We start from the raw sequence: 18,765 nt of genomic DNA, 5'->3' as shown, positions 1-18,765 counted from the left end.
TACAATATGTCCGATAAATTAAAGTCAGCCTGAAATCAAAACTGACCCCATTTTCTTTGTTAATGCATGTTACTTTTATTGTTGACATTGTGGAACTCAGTCTGGAAACTTGTACATTCATTTCTACTGCTTGTTACACTTTTGCAGGAACCAGATATTTGCGGGTTTAACATGATGACGGATAGAGAAGTGATAATATATTATAATTAGTGCTGTCAACTCAATTAATCGCGATTAATCACATCCAAAATAAAAGTTTTTGTTTACATATGTGTGCGTACTATAATTATGCATATATAAATACACACTCATTCGATATTTGCATGTATAAACTGAATATTTACATAACTATAACTATTTTATGTATAAATATAGCATATTTTTCTTAAATATATACATGCATGTGTGTGTATTTATACATGATAATTATACACAATATACACCCACATATGTAAAGAAAACTTATGTAGCTTGCGGGTAATTGCAATTAATAGTTTTGACAGCATTAAATACAGGTCCTTCTAAAAAAATTAGCATATTGTGATAAAGTTCATTATTTTCCATAATGTAATGATAAAAATTAAACTTTTATATATTTTAGATTCATTGCACACCAACTGAAATATTTCAGGTCTTTTATTGTTTTAATACTGATGATTTTGGCATACAGCTCATGAAAACCCCAAATTCCTATCTCAAAAAATTAGCATATCATGAAAAGGTTCTCTAAACGAGCTATTAACCTAATCATCTGAATCTACTAATTAATTCTAAACACCTGAAAAAGATTCCTGAGGCTTTTAAAAACTCCCAGCCTGGTTCATTAGTCAAAACCGCAATCATGGGTAAGACTGCCGACCTGACTGCTGTCCAGAAGGCCATCATTGACACCCTCAAGCGAGAGGGTAAGACACAGATAGAAATTTCTGAACGAATAGGCTGTTCCCAGAGTGCTGTATCAAGGCACCTCAGTGGGAAGTCCGTGGGAAGGAAAAAGTGTGGCAAAAAACGCTGCACAACAAGAAGAGGTGACCGGACCCTGAGGAAGACTGTGGAGAAGGACCGATTCCAGACCTTGGGGGACCTGCAGAAGCAGTGGACTGAGTCTGGAGTAGAAACATCCAGAGCCACCGTGCACAGGCGTGTGCAGGAAATGGGCTACAGGTGCCGCATTCCCCAGGTCAAGCCACTTTTGGGCTACAGAGAAGCAGTACTGGACTGTTGCTCAGTGGTCCAAAGTACTTATTTCGGATGAAAGCAAATTTTGCATGTCATTCGGTAATCAAGGTGCCAGAGTCTGGAGGAAGACTGGTGAGAAGGAAATGCCAAAATGCCTGAAGTCCAGTGTCAAGTCCCACAGTCAGTGATGGTCTGGGGTGCCATGTCAGCTGCTGGTGTTGGTCCACTGTGTTTTATCAAGGGCAGGGTCAATGCAGCTAGCTATCAGGAGATTTTGGAGCACTTCATGCTTCCATTTGATGAAAAGCTTTATGGAGATGAAGATTTTGTTTTTTAGCACGACCTGGCACCTGCTCACAGTGCCAAAACCACTGGTAAATGGTTTACTGACCATGGTATTACTGTGCTCAATTGGCCTGCCAACTCTCCTGACCTGAACCCCATAGAGAATCTGTGGGATATTGTGAAGAGAAAGTTGAGACGCAAGACCCAACACTCTGGATGAGCTTAAGGCCGCTATCGAAGCATCCTGGGGGCCTCCATAACACCTCAGCAGTGCCACAGGCTGATTGCCTCCACACCCCGCCGCATTAAAGCAGTCATTTCTGCAAAAGGATTCCCGAGTGCATAACTGAACATAATTATTTGAAGGTTGAATTTTTTGTATTAAAAACACTTTTCTTTTATTGGTCGGATGAAATATGCAAAAATTTTGAGATAGGAATTTGGGGTTTTCATGAGCTGTATGCCAAAATCATCAGTATTAAAACAATAAAAAACCTGAAATATTTCAGTTGGTGTGCAATGAATCTAAAATATATGAAAGTTTAATTTATATCATTACATTATGGAAAATAATGAACTTCATCACAATATGCAATTTTTTTGAGAAGGACCTGTATATTATAAAATATTTCATTTTAATCATTTTGCTGCTGCTGTGCACCGCTGTTTTGCTGTCCCTGGTGTGTGTATGTATGTGTCTCAGGAATGTGAGTATTTCAGAAATGTTTTTATTTGTCTCAGGTGTGCGAGTGTGTGTGTGTCTATGTCTCAGGTGTATCTGTGTGTACGTCTCAGGTGTGTGAATGTGTGTGTTTGTATGCCTCAGGTGTGTGCGTGTATGTTAATGCTGAATGACGGCTAATTATGTGAGAGCACATCCTGGGGCATGTAAACATTATGTCGGTGTTGGCGTCCTGCTTTGTTAAGGTTTTTGGTCATGTTTTGGTGTGTATGTGTGTGTGCTATGGCTGAAGGACCAGTGAAGCGTGACTGAGCTGCTTGATCTGATTGGCTGGCTTTGATAGCAGTGATGTAATTGAACAGATGGTAATGGATGACACCTTCAGTGTGCCCCGCCCACTCACACCACACACAAGGCAATGGTAGAGTTTTTGAATGTGCTTCCTAACACAAGCACTGCCGTTGTGTTTTGTCTGTCTGCATCTCTCTTTAGCAAACACTCTTTGTGGCACCATCTTGCTCTTTGATCTATGTGTGTATGTGAGAAAGTCAGAAAATCAGGTGGCCATAGCCCTGTGTGTATCTCACTATCATTCTGTCATTGGTTCATTTTCTTCTCCAGTAGTTGGGTCTTTTTTCACTTACATAATTAGTTAGCTTTATTGCTTTAGAACATCGTCAACTCCGTTTCCCACAATTCCCTGCTGAGTCATGAACAGCGAGTATTTCGTGCTTTACAGCTCACTGCTGCATATGCGACATCAAGCTATAATGCGGTGCCACATTAACCTGGCACACACAAAGTCAAAATGAAACTTTTATGATGCACAGCTCAACCTCACTTTAAAGGGCTTTTTTCCACATATAATATTCTGATACATTAAAATTATTTATATTTTCCACATATTAATAAACCCATTGGCCTAAAAGCGTGTCTCAGCTCAGCTGAACGAAGGAAACTTATAGTTCACCAGGATGCGTTACAAGATCTGTTGATGCCACCACATACAGATCTGTTGCTCTCTCTGTCACTTCTTCTCCCACTCATGCTTTCTGTTACCTCAAAACGAAAGATGACACTTTCTCCCTATGAATCTGGGTTATTCTGGCCTTGTATCTCTGCAGATGAATTTTAAGCAGGATGTTATTAATACTGTGTTGTGTGTGTGTGTGTCAGTGTTCTGGGGTCCACAGGGTCCCATGTCTCTTTCTGTGTTTGAATCTGCCTGCAAGTAATGTTGTACTATAGGTTTTAAAGCTCAACTTGCGCCCCCTTTTCCAAACTATTCAAATATTTTCTTGATTCCTCTTATATTTCGATAATTAATGATTGTAATGATTATTGATTTTTTAATCGATAAAAATGATTGCAGATGCCAAGGGGTCAGATTTTGTTGGTTAGCATTGTCCAGTTTGCATCTTTTTCCACTAAAGGCAATTTAAAAGTAGCTCTGTATGTCAGCAAATATTTTTTTTCTTTTTTCTTTTTTGCAAGCAACAAATGTTGTTTTATGTTCGGACAGCTGTACAGTACAATCAAGACTGAAATGTTAAGCTTGTTATTCAGAGTTTCTAGCTTTTAAAATAGTCTAATTGCACCTTTGTAAAGCTTTTAAGAAAAACTGTATCCAAAATATGGGTTTAGAAGAGATGACGGGGAAGTAGATACAAGTAATGTGAATGGGTAGCATGTTTATATTCTGCTTCATACTCTTGTTTCATATTTACTCGCTCCTAAATATCCCAAAGTCATTTTAAGTCAGTCAGATAGTCCCTTTCTGCCTAACTGAGTAAAACCCAAAAATAATCTGTATTATGGTCCAGACTTTTGTGCCTGCATGTAATCAGAAATCTGGCTATAGTTGCATCCAAAATCACTCTCCCAGTATTCTTTTGAATAATTACAACTGTCACGAAACAGTATGAATGTGTGTAGTATGAATGTAATTCTGATGTGCTACATTTTTTGTCATGTTGTTTTTGGCTAGTATGTTGTGAAGTATGCATAATCTGATACAGCATATGCATAGACTACCCTTTACCACACCACCAAAAAATGGCACACCTTTAAACACACAAAATAAAATCACAGCTTTTCTGAACAATCTAAACAATGTCACACTGTTAAACAATATCACACTAGATGTGTTCGATTTTAGTTTCTTGTAGTGAAGCTTGCAGTGTTTGCTTACTTTATCTCAGATGAAGTGGGTTAGATGCAATATTTGTCAGATGCACAGACATTTCTATCTAGCAAAAGAAACACTTTTCATTCAGTACTTTGTATTGGTAAATACAGTGCCTGTTTGCAATAGTAGTTTACATATACTATTTAAATATGGAGCTAGAAATATGACCAAATGATCTAAATTTGAATTGTATAAATCTGAATTATTGACAAGTGTAATCTGAACAAAATTGAATATTATGTTGCATTTTACATAGTTCTGAATTTAAATTTTTAAATATTGAATATAGAACATTTGAAATTGAACACATCTGAAATGTTTTTATGTCGAAATTGTATAGACATGATGCATGTTCAATGCTTACATAAAATGTTTTGCTGACCAAACATTTTACTATTCCAATCTTTTTTTATGGATAGTAAAATGTTGCATACAGGACAATTGAGCTGCTCTGTTTCCACGCTCATGAGCTTCATCATAAACATTGGTCTGTGCTTTAGCCTGGTCTTCGCTGTCCAGCGCAGTGCCTCACCACACAGATTTTACACAATTAAATAAAACAGGCTGGGTGCTGATTAATATTTCATATATCGGATACAATTTTTTTTCTGTGAAACGCATTAAGTTGTACAGAAGAAAGCCCGATCTAGGACCTGTCCTGTACAGTTTAAGAAGTGGTAGCCTACTACTGCTATAAGACTATTATTTTGTTGAACAGACCTGGGCTGAGTCCGAGATCGACCCCTATACCCTCAAATAGGGGTCAATAACGAGTGTAGCTCTACAGCCGATGTAGGCTACACTCAATGGCTGTCCGACTTCACGCACTCGTTTTTCATTCACTCGTTCAAGTTAAAGGGTTACTTCAGCGATTAGCATATGGCTTTGTATCAGTAGAAACTCTGGAGTATATTCAAATGATTGTGCTCCTCTTTGTGAATCTATGCCGCTAATGTGGTCGCGATTACCTCAGCTCTCATCATGAGAGCTCATCAGCTCATGTAGTTAAATGTAATCTGACTCCTGCAGTTAGTGCTCAGTGCTGTAGTAGCCTAGCCTATATTAGTGCAAACCATGCACGATTTCCAAACCATTCACGAAAAATGAGAAATCTAGCTGAAATCTCATTTTCCGAGCATTAATCTAAACCAAACAAAAAAGGGCCGTTTGTAATTTCCATTACAAATAGGAAATGAAATGATCAGATGGTGCTCCGTTCGACTTTTCTGACATCCTTTACTCTTCCCTGATGATGACCTCTGGCCTACTTTCTGTAAGATCTGAATTTCTGCAATTTGAATTTTAGAATATTGAATGTGATGTTCTGAATTTCGACTTCATCTGAAATCTTAAATCTGTATTTTCAAAAAACAAATATTTCCAGTCTATTAATTCAGAGCAAAATATCTGCTGTTTGAAAATACATTTCTATAAAATTTCGACAAAAAAAAAAAAAAACATTTCAGATGTGTTAAATTTAAAATGCTCTATATTCAACATTTAAAAATTCAAATTCAGAACTATGTAAAATGCAACATAATATTCAATTTTGTTAGATTACACTTGTCAATAATTCAGATTTATACAATTCAAATTCAGATAATTTTGTCATATAAATGCAATAAAGTGGGTCTGTATTTTTTTTTAACAGACATAACATAGCAGTAAGAATACATAAAAAGAGTTTTTTTTTTTTTTTTTTTTAGTTTAATTTTTTTTAGCTTAAAGGAGTAGTTCACTTTAAAATGAAAATTTCCCCATGATATCATATATATATATATATATATATATATATATATATATATATATATATATATATATATATATATATATATATATATATATATATATGTATATATATATATATATATGTATGTATATATGTATATATGTATATATATATATATATATATATATATATATGTATATATATATATATATATATATATATATATGTATATATATATATGTATATATATATATATATGTATATATATATATGTATATATATATATGTATGTATATTAAAATTATTATTATTATCATTATTATTTCTTTCTGATGGACACAGCAGAGTAATATAATGTAAGCAAATCAATGTTTTGTGTTGTTTTAAAAAAAAGAAAACTTCATAAAGTAAAATATCTAGCTTCTGGCAGACCACCTTGCGAATTCAACTTTATAATGTATCACTAGCATTAGCATTTTAAACTGCAAGAGGCGCTGTGCTTTCAAGTTAAATACGGAAGGCAGACTGCCGGAAGCCTTAATTAATATTGTTCTGTTTATTGTCAGCTTATGCTTTAAATGCTAGAGCTCGTTATAGCAGGATTTATTCTGATTGGCTGTCAATGTTTTTATTGTTCATCAGCTGGATAAAATCGTTCTGAACGTGCATTCCAAATCGTTTCTCTGTGCGGTTATCGTTATAGCTGTGGTTTGAACTCTGCTATTCTTTAATATTGAGAATTATTTTTAGAGCTATATCTTTATCATTATCTTATAGATATCGTCCTTGGTGTGAATAAGTCTTTACTCTTAACCACAAACCAATGGCACTCCCTTAAAAGTTGTCTTTATCTTTGTGTTGTGAAAAAAAATGACCAGAATGAGCTGTGTTTTATTCTCTCGTAAAGTCATGGTCAAATCATTAACTGACATCCACTGCTGAGATGCAGCAGTGAAACAGCTCGTACTGTACAGCTCTGAGAGAAAGTGATTGAGTGTGTGTTTTTGTGTGGTGAGATGAATATATGAATGGTGATGCTGACTCATAAAACAGTATGCGAAAGAGTGTGTGACCGGGGTGTTAAAATACACTCATCCATGCAGTGCACTAGATTAGCACATGCTGAGGGATATGTGTGTTTGCTTAGTTGCTGGAGTGAAAATGATGACATATGGTCAAAAAAGGCCATATTTTGGAAAAATGAAAAATAAATATCCTCTGCCCAGTCTCATTTAGTCCCTCCCTGATTATGCTTTAGCCTCTTTTTTGCTCATCCAGTACTAACATTGCTACTTACAAAATGTTGACTAAATAAATGTACTTATCTAAAATAGTTGTTATGTGTATAAATAGGTAAATAAAATGTTATTAAATAAATCAGGGTAATTTTCCATTTGCTAAAGGCTTTACGAAGTTAAAAACTTCTACGATGATGCTGATTTTTTTTATATTCATTATATTATTATTATAATATACATTGTCATGTTCATGACTAAAGACCATTCATTTGTTTGTTTTAAAGATCAATAATTTTTACAGCTTTCTACCTTGCTTATATTGCTTTGTTCACACTTTGTCTTTTAGATTCTGCTAGTTAAAATACCAAGTTAATATTCTTGTTTTAAAGTCACCCTTCCTTTATTAAAAAAACCCAGAGAGTAGATCAGATCAGAGGGAAAGGGGATCCCCTGGTGTCTGTGATGTGGTTGCAGAATGTGATTGAAGTTCAGTTCATCCATGAGCAATATGGATTCCAAACCGAACAGCTTTAGTGGCTGTCAGAGCTGATGGCTCATACTTGAGAAGGTTTTCTGTGAGGTGCAGATTTGATATCTGTGTATGATTGTGGGATTTCTTTTCTTGACATCCAGTCTTTCCTTTAGGTAAATTCAACTTTACAAGTATATGTGTGTGTATAGCTCTTTTTGTTTTGCTTCTGCTTTTATGGATGATCATGTCTCCTCCTGATAAGAATCACAATTATCTCCCAATTAGAAGAAAGTGTTTGTGAGAGTATCTCTCAAGAGAGTGAATCGAATGTGGGTACTTTTAGGATGAGTAACTGAAATTCTTCCTCTTGAAAGTCCTTTATACAGAGCATGGCATTACATTACATTACATTACATTACATGCAGAGCATGGTAATAGAGACAGCGTTATAGGAGAGTTAGCATGTCATCAAGAAAAGCCCACTTTGACTTCATGTATTTCAACAGTCTGATAAAAGTGCTCTTCTTACTCTCAAACACACTTTAACAGCTCTTAAACCATACCTAGTATACTTTATCTTATCTAAAAACATCTAATTAAGCTAAGGTATGTCATTTCTACATCACTAGCATCACCCTAATAAATTAATTCTTATATTATGTTTTAAACTAATCTAGACTTTGGCTTATTCAGTGTGCTGAACCATTTATCACAACAGTGAGGGGGGAGGAGGGAGGGGTGTATAGAAAAAGGTGTATAAAGAATGGGAGAAATTGTCAGTTCTGTGGTTTTACTACTGTGATCTCTCTCCCTCATTTCACACACACACACACACACACACACACACACACACACACACACACACACACACACACACACACACACACACACACACACACACACACACACACACACACATCCTTATAATACCCTCTTCGGTAATACCTATGTCATACCCATGTCATTATTATACACATTTGTGTCCTGATATGTCACATGGTATGGTATGATTAGATTGGAATGCCACAAAAATTTTTACATAAAAGAACATTGATTGGCTTTTCAGGGTTACCCAGAGGATATAAAGGTATATTAAATCTATTTTAAATCTTGAGTTCCCAGGCTTCGAGATTTCATGTTGCACATTTGTAAACCCACTTGTGGATGGCTGGTCATATTTGCATATTTACAAGGTTAATAACATTGATTGGACAAGTACAGCATGTGACAAGCACACAAAATGTTTTAATAACCACTTGTCCATCTGGATGTGGGCTTTTTTTGTGTGTGTCTGTGGACTTTTATTAAATTAATCTGGCTGTGGGACAAGGGTAAATGAATACAATATTTTATTTATTATTATTATTGTTATTATTATTTCAGCATTTCAAATCTACCCTAAAAGGCATTAGAAAAGTTGCCAATTAAATCAAAGTGGCATTAAAAAAACGGGACAATTTCCTTTTTTTTGTGTGTGTTTGTGCTACATTAACGTCTTTCTCACACACTCTCTTATTCACGTTTCCTTCTCTTCCTCTACAGGCTCCAACTATTCCAGTCCGTCGTTGGCTCCAGCCCCCAGTCTGAATGAGGACGAGCATGTGGGGGGTGGGGGTGGGGTGTTGGGTCTTGCACCTGAACACATTCCCACCCCTGGCGCCCCCCTTAGCTGGCAGGCGGCCATCGACGCGGCACGGCAGGCCAAGCTGATGGGCACCACCGGAGCCCCGATCTCCACCGTGAGCTCCACGCAGCGCAAACGCCAGCACTACACCAAACCCAAGAAACAGGCCAGCACTGCCTCCACACGCCCACCCCGAGCCCTTCTCTGCCTCACTCTTAAAAACCCTATCCGCAGGGCATGCATCAATATCGTGGAATGGAAGTATCCTTTTCTGAACTCTGACCTGCTTGTTAAACTGATATATATATATATGAAAAGGTTAGGGTCAGTAAACACGTTTAATGTGTTTGCAAGAAGTGCATTTATTTAAATAAAAATACAGTATAAACAGTTATATTGTGAAATATTATCGATAATAACTAATTTCAATTTTAATTTATTACAAATGGTGGCCAATAAGAATTTTCAGCATTATTTCTTCAGTCTTATTAAATAATGCTCAGATAAATTTTCTTATTATCAATGTTGAAGGTTGTGCTGCTTAATATTTTTGCAGCAACTGGGATATGTTTGTTTTCAGGATTATTTTGAGGAATGGAAAGTGAAATTTTTGTTACAGTGAAGAAGTCTTTATTGTCACTTTTGATCAATTTAATGCATCCTTGCTGATTAAAAGATAAAAATATTAAAGGTTTAGTTCACCCAAAAATGAAAATTGTGTAATTAATTTCATACCTTCATGTCATTCGACTCCCGTAAGACCTTTGTTCATCTTCGGCACACAAATGAAGATATTTTTGTTAAAATCCGATGGCTCAGAAAATGTAATTTCCTCTTTCAAGAGGTGTCGAACGGCATTATGGGTGTCAAACGGCATGAGGGTGAGTAATTAATGAAAGAATTTTCATGTTTCTGTGAACTAACCCTTTAATTGCTTTAAATCCCAAACTTTGAATGGTAGTGTGTATAGCCTATGTATATCTGTACTGTAACTGGCCACATGTTTAGTTTGAAAGGGCACATGACTCTGACAAGGTGGTGCAGGACCTCAAACTGATGTCACTTTAGAGAGGGATACTAAAAAGGTTCCATTTTATCTTTTGTTTGTACATTTGCATTCTTGGCAGACACTTTCCTCCCAGAGCGTCATCCAAAAAAGTTTCACATTGACATTGGGACTATGACGATTGCTTCGGCAGGTGGCAGAGGATACAGTTGATTTCTGAATGTCACAGTGTCTCACAATTAGTCGTGATCTCCTCCATAAATGTGTTTTCGAAATGATTCACAGCAGTGCATGTGAATGTACTGTATGTGGTTATTAATTGTTGTATTATCTATTTGTATTACAGATGCGTTCTAAAAGCTTTGCATTACTCTCATGATTGTCATTCCCTCTGCACTGCATTACAGGTGCAAATACAATTGTTGTGTGTTTTAGGCCACTTCAGTTGCAGCTTATGAGCTGCCTTTTGCTTTAAAAGTGTGTAGGTCTCCTTAGATATGTACATCCAAATCCAAAAAGGGTAAATCAAGATGAGCTTTGAGTCATTTATATGCTCCCATCAATTGCCCTTTTACAGGAGACTGTAGGACAGTGTGTTCCCCTGTCCTTTTCCCCTTCTCTTCCTCTCTTTTACCCCCTCTCTTTTACAGCTTTATGTAATCATTTCTGCCCACGCGAGACTGCAATAGGCCCCCAACCAAGGAAAATATGTTAATGAGGATTGATTGGTTGAGTAAAACGCTTCATTCATCAGGAAAAGGAGATCCAGCTCCCATTCACAGTTTCAGCCAAGAACTGATCACATCATCAAAGATTTCCTCATAAATTCACAAACCGGCACGAGGGAACTGCTGAACTGCGGAGACAGTGAAATATTTTCCCTCATTAGTTTCTGTGGGATATTTTATAAAAGTTCCTCTTTTGCCGGTCCTATCCATATGTATCTTCAGTCTTGCACACACTTGACTGGATCTGGATCTCCAGAGACTCCAGAGCCCATCTCTCCTGTCTTTGGCTCTGTTGCCATGCCAACAGCTCCTCTCAACAAGCTGAACAGGTCCACGCGTGCACACGCGCACACACACACATACAAATATTCACCCCTCCCACATTCACACGCATATTGACCCCTCCTACAAACACTCATTCGGTCATGCACATTCACACTACAATAGTCAAGCAGCTTTCATATATAGAAGTGATATTTATAACATTGTAAGAGCTTTAAAGATTAAATTCAGTTTGGGTCTGCCACAATGGTCTGTTTTTACTTCCTTAGGGACATGAACTACTGATCTACAAGCATGTTTATCTAAATGGGTTACAGGGTCTATTGCTCTGTAATTCTGAACTAACCCCAGAGAGCCATAACTCAAGGCCCAGACAGCAGATACAAGAGAAACATCCAGAAAAACAAGAACACATCTGTTTCTCCTCAGGACACGTGCCATGCGACTCAACACCCATCTCGGAGAAATCCATTCCTGTAACAAATGATGACACAGTTTGATTGCATTTCCAGCAGAACTGAAAGCCAAACAAACAATTTGGCCAATGAAAAGAGAGAGAGGGAGGAGAGGAGGAAAAGGGTAAGGGGTAGGGGGTAGGGGGTAGGGGGTGAAAACCGTTGTCTTGATGAAGGCCTGGTTTTTGATGAGATCAGCCATACTACTAATGGCAAAGAATAGAAAAAAAGATTTGGATGTAGAAAAAAAGACAATATTGGATCCTAGACCCGTAGACACTAGTGTGCAAAGAGTTAACATGCACCTTACTGTACTCTATGGGTGTGTATTCTCCCTTTTTCTTGTGTATGTACCAGCTCTGATGTCATTTCCCTTAACGTTGACTCCTCAGACCGTTTGAAATCATCATTTTGATGACTATTTTTGCAAACTGTGTGGCCTTAGCTGTCTACATCCCTTTCCCTGAAGATGATTCCAACGCAACCAACTCAAACCTGGTAAGTCAAAAATTAGCATGATGATGATGACTTGAGAGTAATGACAATGACGAGCATTATGAAAATGTTTATAATTCTAATGTTTGTGGTGTGCTGCCGCTGCTAATGGAAGTACTGATGCATATGACAGTTATAGTAATGATTATGGTTGTGATGGTGATGGTTGTTATGCCAATTTGATGCTGGTGGTAATATGAGGATTATGGTAATGGTGAGGAGGACAATATTGGTTGTAATAGTGATGACTGGTGATGGTTAGAGGTGAGGTAGAAAATGGTTGTGAAAATGTGGTTATCTGATAGCAGTGATGGTGGTGATGATAGTACCATTTGTGGTTATAAATGATGGTTATAAATGGTTATTATGGTTATAAATATTATGATGCTGATGGTTATGGTGAAGATAATACTGGTTGTTACTGATTGATTATAGTAATGGTGGTGGGGGAGGATTGTGGTTGGAGTTGTCATGATGGTAATGGGTGTCATGATATTGCTGACAATGTAATGATGGTAATGTTGATGATAGTGGTGATTTCACATATGTGATGGTGTTAGTGGTGAGAATGAAAATGGTTGTGATGGTAAAGGCTGATTTATACTTATGCGTCGGACCTACAGTTGATCGCGTCAATGCTGTTGGCTGTGTCGGTTTTCATTTATAATTCTGTGTTGTTGTCCATGTCAAAGTGCAATTTCACATGCAGACAGATCAGTGTTTTCTCTTTGGAGATTGGTCCGCTTCTAGTAGACCAGTCACAGTCCTTGCGGTCCATTTCGAATTGACGCATTGTAAACATTTTTGAGAGGTGCACATCATGCCACAGGTTTCGTTTTCTACACACAATCTTTCACACAGAAGTATAAATCAACCTAAATAAAGATTGTGATGATGATGATTCCAATGATAGTAGAAACAAAGATAGTGTTGGTTGTGATGGTGATTGATAATGGTGATTTACGTGGTGGTGATGATGGTGAGTGGTTACTGGTGAGGATGACAATGGTTATGGTGGTGGTGATGTGATGGTAGTGTTGATAATAATAATGGTGGTGACAGTCATGATATTGGTGATAGTTGTTATGTGATAATATTTTATATGGTGGTAATGTGATGATGGAAGTGGTAAGAATGATAATGGCAGTAATGATAGTCGTGATCAGTGTTGGCATCAAGTTACTTTTAATACGTTACAATATTGTATTACTCCCTGGAAAAGCAAATAATTGTGTTACTTAATTACTTTTTATGGAAAGTAATATTACATTAATTTAGTGTTACTTTTTCCTGAGTTGGGCTTGTTTTTTTGTTTTTGTTTTTAAAAGTTCTCTTTTTGGAAATTGTAAGGGCCCTTTCTCACCATAAGCTCAAACAAATCTTTCCACTGTGCTGCCATTCTGGATTGCAGAAGAATAGGATGCAGGAGAAGAAAGTTCAACACGCTTACTTAAGCAATTAAAAAATATTCAACAAATGTGATGTTTAACTTAATTTGGTTTTGCTTAAGAGTTGAATTGGATCATAAAATGTTAGCAGCTACAACACTGGTTAGTAAAGTGAGTTAGTAAAGTTTATTTGTGTAATTTAACATTTAGTTAATGTCTGAGTTTGCATTTCACTGTTTTTAATCATTTTTAGGTTATTAGTGATGATGGAGATGTGATTGTGTTCATGATGGTGGTTTTTCTCCTGATGATACTGTGGTTATGATGTGATATATCGGGTATAGGGTTAATGTTATGGCTGTGATAATGATAATGACGACGATTATGGTAATTGCTGTTGGTTGAATGAAAACCAACTTTTGCAACTTTCTCTTTTGCCCTCAATTTTTGCAAGGTGCAGTTGCATTTTATAACTTGTATTGAATTGTATAGAGAGAGTGGAGCTCTGTAAGCCCGAGCACAGCCTGTGTGCTTCAGTGTTCAATGTACAGTACATTCAGTTTGGATGAATGTAGAACGATGGAGTGTGTGGGTAATCTGGATGTTTGGCTGTGGAAAGAGTTCTCAGACCTCTCAGAGATTCATGCCGTAGCCTGAGTAACACTAATCCATCCACCCATCAGCTATGAGATCTAAAGCGACATTGTGTTCCACACCGGGAAAATACATTATGGAAAATTGTAAATGTGTGAATGAAAGCATGTCCACACTTTTAAGGGCACGCTGCTCGTGGCCAAGCAATGGTTGCGCTTACAAGTATGTTTCCCATTAATGTTCTCCATGGGCATTTCAAAAAATGATTTGAATTAAACAACCAGCTCTTAGATTAATTATTCTGATTTATCTCTTTCAACATTACAAACCTTTTTTAAATAATCTTTTATGAAGCAATAAACTGCGCCCCATGAAGCATTTGAGAATGACCTATCTAAAAATTAGTTATACCATACAAATAATTAAAGTTAAAAAATACAGTGTATTTTAAGTTCATTTTAAAATATTAAAGCGTATAGTAGGTTAAGTTTTGAATATGTTAAGATATCCAAAAGTTGATGTAAGTTTATGGAAAGCGTAAGGAGTTACATCATTTACAATGCTTAATGGGAGCGGGCTTTTACCGACTCAGTTACGTCAATTGCAATTCTTCATGGAAATGGGCTTTTACTGACTTGATTACATCATTTGCAGTGCTTAATGGGAGTGGGTTTTAACCAGGTTATCTTTCCATGGTAACAGTGACTTCTCTTATTGGTGAAGCTAGCTCTCCTCACTACATGGGTAATGTAGTTTTTAGTGGGTATTAAGAAATTAAACATGTTCGCATTGACTTCTTGGATCAGAGCTGGTAGGTCTGTCATTAAAAATCTATACTTTTGATTAAAAAATAATTTCTCTATGAAGAAAATAAACTTTATTTTTGCTTCCAGAACCCAAATGTTGCTCACTATAGACACAAGTACAGCTTTTGATACTTACAGTATCTTCTTATATATTTAGTACTCTTCTTATGGGCTATGAATGGAATCTTTTGATGGGTAGAGGTTGTCATGGATATGGTATCCTTGGAGATGGTAAAATGCAGAGCTACCGTGGTAACACAGTAACTATGCAGCCAACCTGCAAAGTAGAAAATGCATTTACTCTGAGATAAAGAACTCTTCGTTAACTATCCACTTATCTGTTGCTCCCTTCCACGGATACTATTTTTACATTCATCCAGATATAAAACTCTCTCCTCTTGGTAATGCTCACAGATTTGAATTGTACCCATGTGCTACAGCAGGACTCATCTCAGACTTAAAGTTACTGGTCAAGCTCCGTTTGTGGCATTTGACTTTGTCTAACAAGAAAGTTTTCGCACCACTTCTGTCAGCAGAATGCCGACACCTGTGGGGCAGCGTCTGACAGGAACTCATCAGCAGGCAGACAGCAAATATGAAGGGGTCTGGTGTCAAAAACTTTTCTAATTACGAAGGAATCTAACACTGTTATTTATTAGGCTTAACAATCCTGATATCAGTTAACACTTTTCACATCTGCAAAAAAAAAAAAAATTCTTGCACTCCATACAAGATGCATCTCTACAGTATGTCACTTGAACAAGTTGTCGACTAAAGCCGGGCTCAGCCGGGGAGTTTTTAAATATTAACCGATTCCGAAATTTGGTTGCACAACACGCATAAGGAGATTCTTCACAGATTTTCTTCTTTCAAATCTTAATAGATCTCAAGCCGGGTGCACACTGTGCGATTTTGCTCACGATTTGGCCGTCTTAAACAAATTTTGCAAATCCTAAAAAGATTCCTCTGATCCTAGGCTAAAATCTGACGTCTTTGATCGTTACTTTTGACATGTTCACTGGCAGCCGATTTAATGACCACTGCGATCAAATTTTACAAGACAACTTTTTCAAGACAAACTATGACCAAAACGAGAGCTAGAGATTTCTTTGTAGCCAGCCTTTCAGTCTTGCGTGTAATGCAGCTCACTGTCACCGAACACGTCATTCATTGATGATATAAAACTCCAGACGAGTTTTCTTTGCGTGCGTCCATTTTTAGTGCGCCTTGACTATCGTATCAGTCTGACATTAATGCCAACTGAGATCTTACAGTGGGACATGGCTTACATCAGGGATCATGTTCATACAGTCTGACAAGCAACATTCGCAAAGGATTTTGAAAAATCGCATGGTGTGCAGGACCCATTAGTGCATACACTACAAGATTTGAAAATCGTGGCGCATCACACAGTACAAGATATTCTTAAGATTTAGCACCTCATGATCTCTCAGGGAAGCAGATGTAAACAAAATGGATACTGTGTCGCAGAAACTTGCTTTATTAATACTTATTCTTTTGTCTGTTTATCTATCCACCTATGCAATCCTTGTATTTATCCATCCATCCATCCATCTGGAAAAAAAAAAACAGCCACGATGCTGGCACATTTCGACAAGCCATTCCACCGTCTCCGTTGTCCACTGGTGCTTGTTGTTTTTCAAAAGTTCCTTGTAGACTTCTCCCTCATTGGCTATTGTGGGAGAACTGATGAAATCATAACCATAATCATACCGATTTAAAATCCTAAATATTAAACGTTTGAGGTTGTCGGGCGGCCCCAAAGTGTTCGCGAGCAGATCAGGAGGTTTAAGATTTGATCTGAAAATGCCTCTCATTACCAAATAATCTGTACCGAACATCAGAACCGACTGTTGCCTTGTCAGGAGGGGTAAATCAGGCATAAATTGGCCGGAAACTCCTGTTGTCTGAGCCTGACTTAATCGGCCTTAAAGGGGGGGTGAAACACTCAGTTTCAGTCAATCTCATGTCAATCTTGAGTACCTATGGTATTGCATCCTTCATATCTCCGAAAAGTCTTTAGTTTTATTATATTTATAAAAGAAATATAGGCTGTACCGAGTCTTTCCGGAAAAAAACCGAGCGGCTGGAGGCGTATCGAGTGGGCGAAGCTAAAGAATGACGATCGCGAACAAAGCGGTGACGTCCTCAAGCGTGGAGAAACCCATGGCTATCTCAGCTAATACAGATAATGATCCAGAATCAAATCTGAGGCAGAAATAAATTGAACAGAAGAAACAGCAACAGCAGGACGTCCGTCTCTGTGGTATGTACTGCATTTAGTGGCCTGTCAACATTTGTGTGCGTTTACTCGCAGTTTATGAGGACATGATTCGGTTTATGGACTATTGTATGCGACTAGACCTTAGAGGTAGCAAGCAAAACGGTTTTGCACGTCAGACTAGTGTCACGTTATACAACAGAGAACAGCAATGGAGTAACCGTTAGCGCATTTGAATGACGAAGCACGTGATCGCGTCGTTTACTGTTGTTTACTCACGGGACGAGCCAATAGCAGAGACATTTGAAGCAACTTTACTCACCAGCTGCTTCCAAAGCAGGACCAAACCTTTATCGCTGGGACCGCCCCGTCAAAAACACACTTCTTTGGTATGATTTGGTGAAGTCCTGTGACAGCAGTGGCGTGGAAATCCACTTTGAGACGCGACTGAAACGATGTTGTGAAGCTTCCCGTCATTTCTGCGTTCAAATCGGTTCAAATGTAGCGCTGCCTTCCCGGAATGCTGTGCTGAAGCGTTGAAGTCGCTCGACGTCACCCATAGGAATTAAGTGGAGTGCGACGCGCGACATAAATGTTCGCGGACGACTGGATCTGCACCTGAGAGACTGTTTACGGGCGTGCATTTCCTCTCTCGATCTAGTCACGCGCGCGCACACCCTACCGGGAGAAGAGCCCGTAAGGCCCATACAAGGACCTTCCGTTCTATTAACGTCAAGTAGACCCATACTCGAAAAAAAACTATCCGAAACTTGTGAGAAACCGGAAGGAGTATTTTTGACACTGAAATACGTCAACATTAGTTTTTGAAACTTTGACTATGTTTAGGATGGGAATCCAAGTCTTTAACAGTGTAAAAAGCTCAGTATGCATGAAACAGCATTTCACCCCCCCTTTAAGAAAACCTGTATGATTGGGTTTGGGCTTACCTGACCCTGATTGGACATATTCCTTGAGGAGTGTTTTCCTTTTTATAAGCGTTTATATTTTTGTGTGCAAACAAATGGAAGTGCAACAGAATGGAAGAGAATGCAAGAGTCTCAAGACACGTAAATGCTGGACTATTTTTAACTTGACATGCCCTCTTAAAAATGCAACACTCGTAGTGAGACGCTATGAAACGATGTGAGATGTGACACAATGGCAAAAGACATTCATCTTAATGTGTATTCATTGTATTCCTGTAGTGGCGGTGCTTTAAAACAATAAACTGAAATTACATTGTTTTATTGTAAAATAATCTTTAAAAAAATAATAAAAAATCACCAATTTCAATAAAACAAATATACATAATGACACAGATAATCTTTCTAACCTTGTGATGAGTATGTATGTGGGTGTGCTTAATGTAAGT

At 37.5% G+C, this 18,765-nt stretch overlaps 1 protein-coding gene across 6 annotated transcripts in view; it reads left to right on the top strand.

The window, feature by feature from the left end:
• Nucleotides 1-18,765, top strand: part of cacna1c (calcium channel, voltage-dependent, L type, alpha 1C subunit) — a 155,279-nt gene that overhangs the window by 47,462 nt on the left and 89,052 nt on the right. For all 6 annotated transcript variants that reach the window (XM_067428211.1, XM_067428216.1, XM_067428213.1 and 3 more), the window contains exons 2-3: nucleotides 9,316-9,658; nucleotides 12,261-12,366. In XM_067428211.1, the coding sequence (XP_067284312.1) occupies nucleotides 9,316-9,658; nucleotides 12,261-12,366 (449 nt within the window). The remainder of the gene's footprint in view (nucleotides 1-9,315; nucleotides 9,659-12,260; nucleotides 12,367-18,765) is intronic.

The sequence above is a fragment of the Pseudorasbora parva genome, chromosome 20, assembly GCF_024679245.1.
Source record: "Pseudorasbora parva isolate DD20220531a chromosome 20, ASM2467924v1, whole genome shotgun sequence".
Taxonomy (NCBI): Eukaryota; Metazoa; Chordata; class Actinopteri; order Cypriniformes; family Gobionidae; genus Pseudorasbora; species Pseudorasbora parva.
The sequence above is the reverse complement of the archived record's forward strand: the minus strand, read 5'-3'. Positions and strand labels throughout refer to the sequence as shown.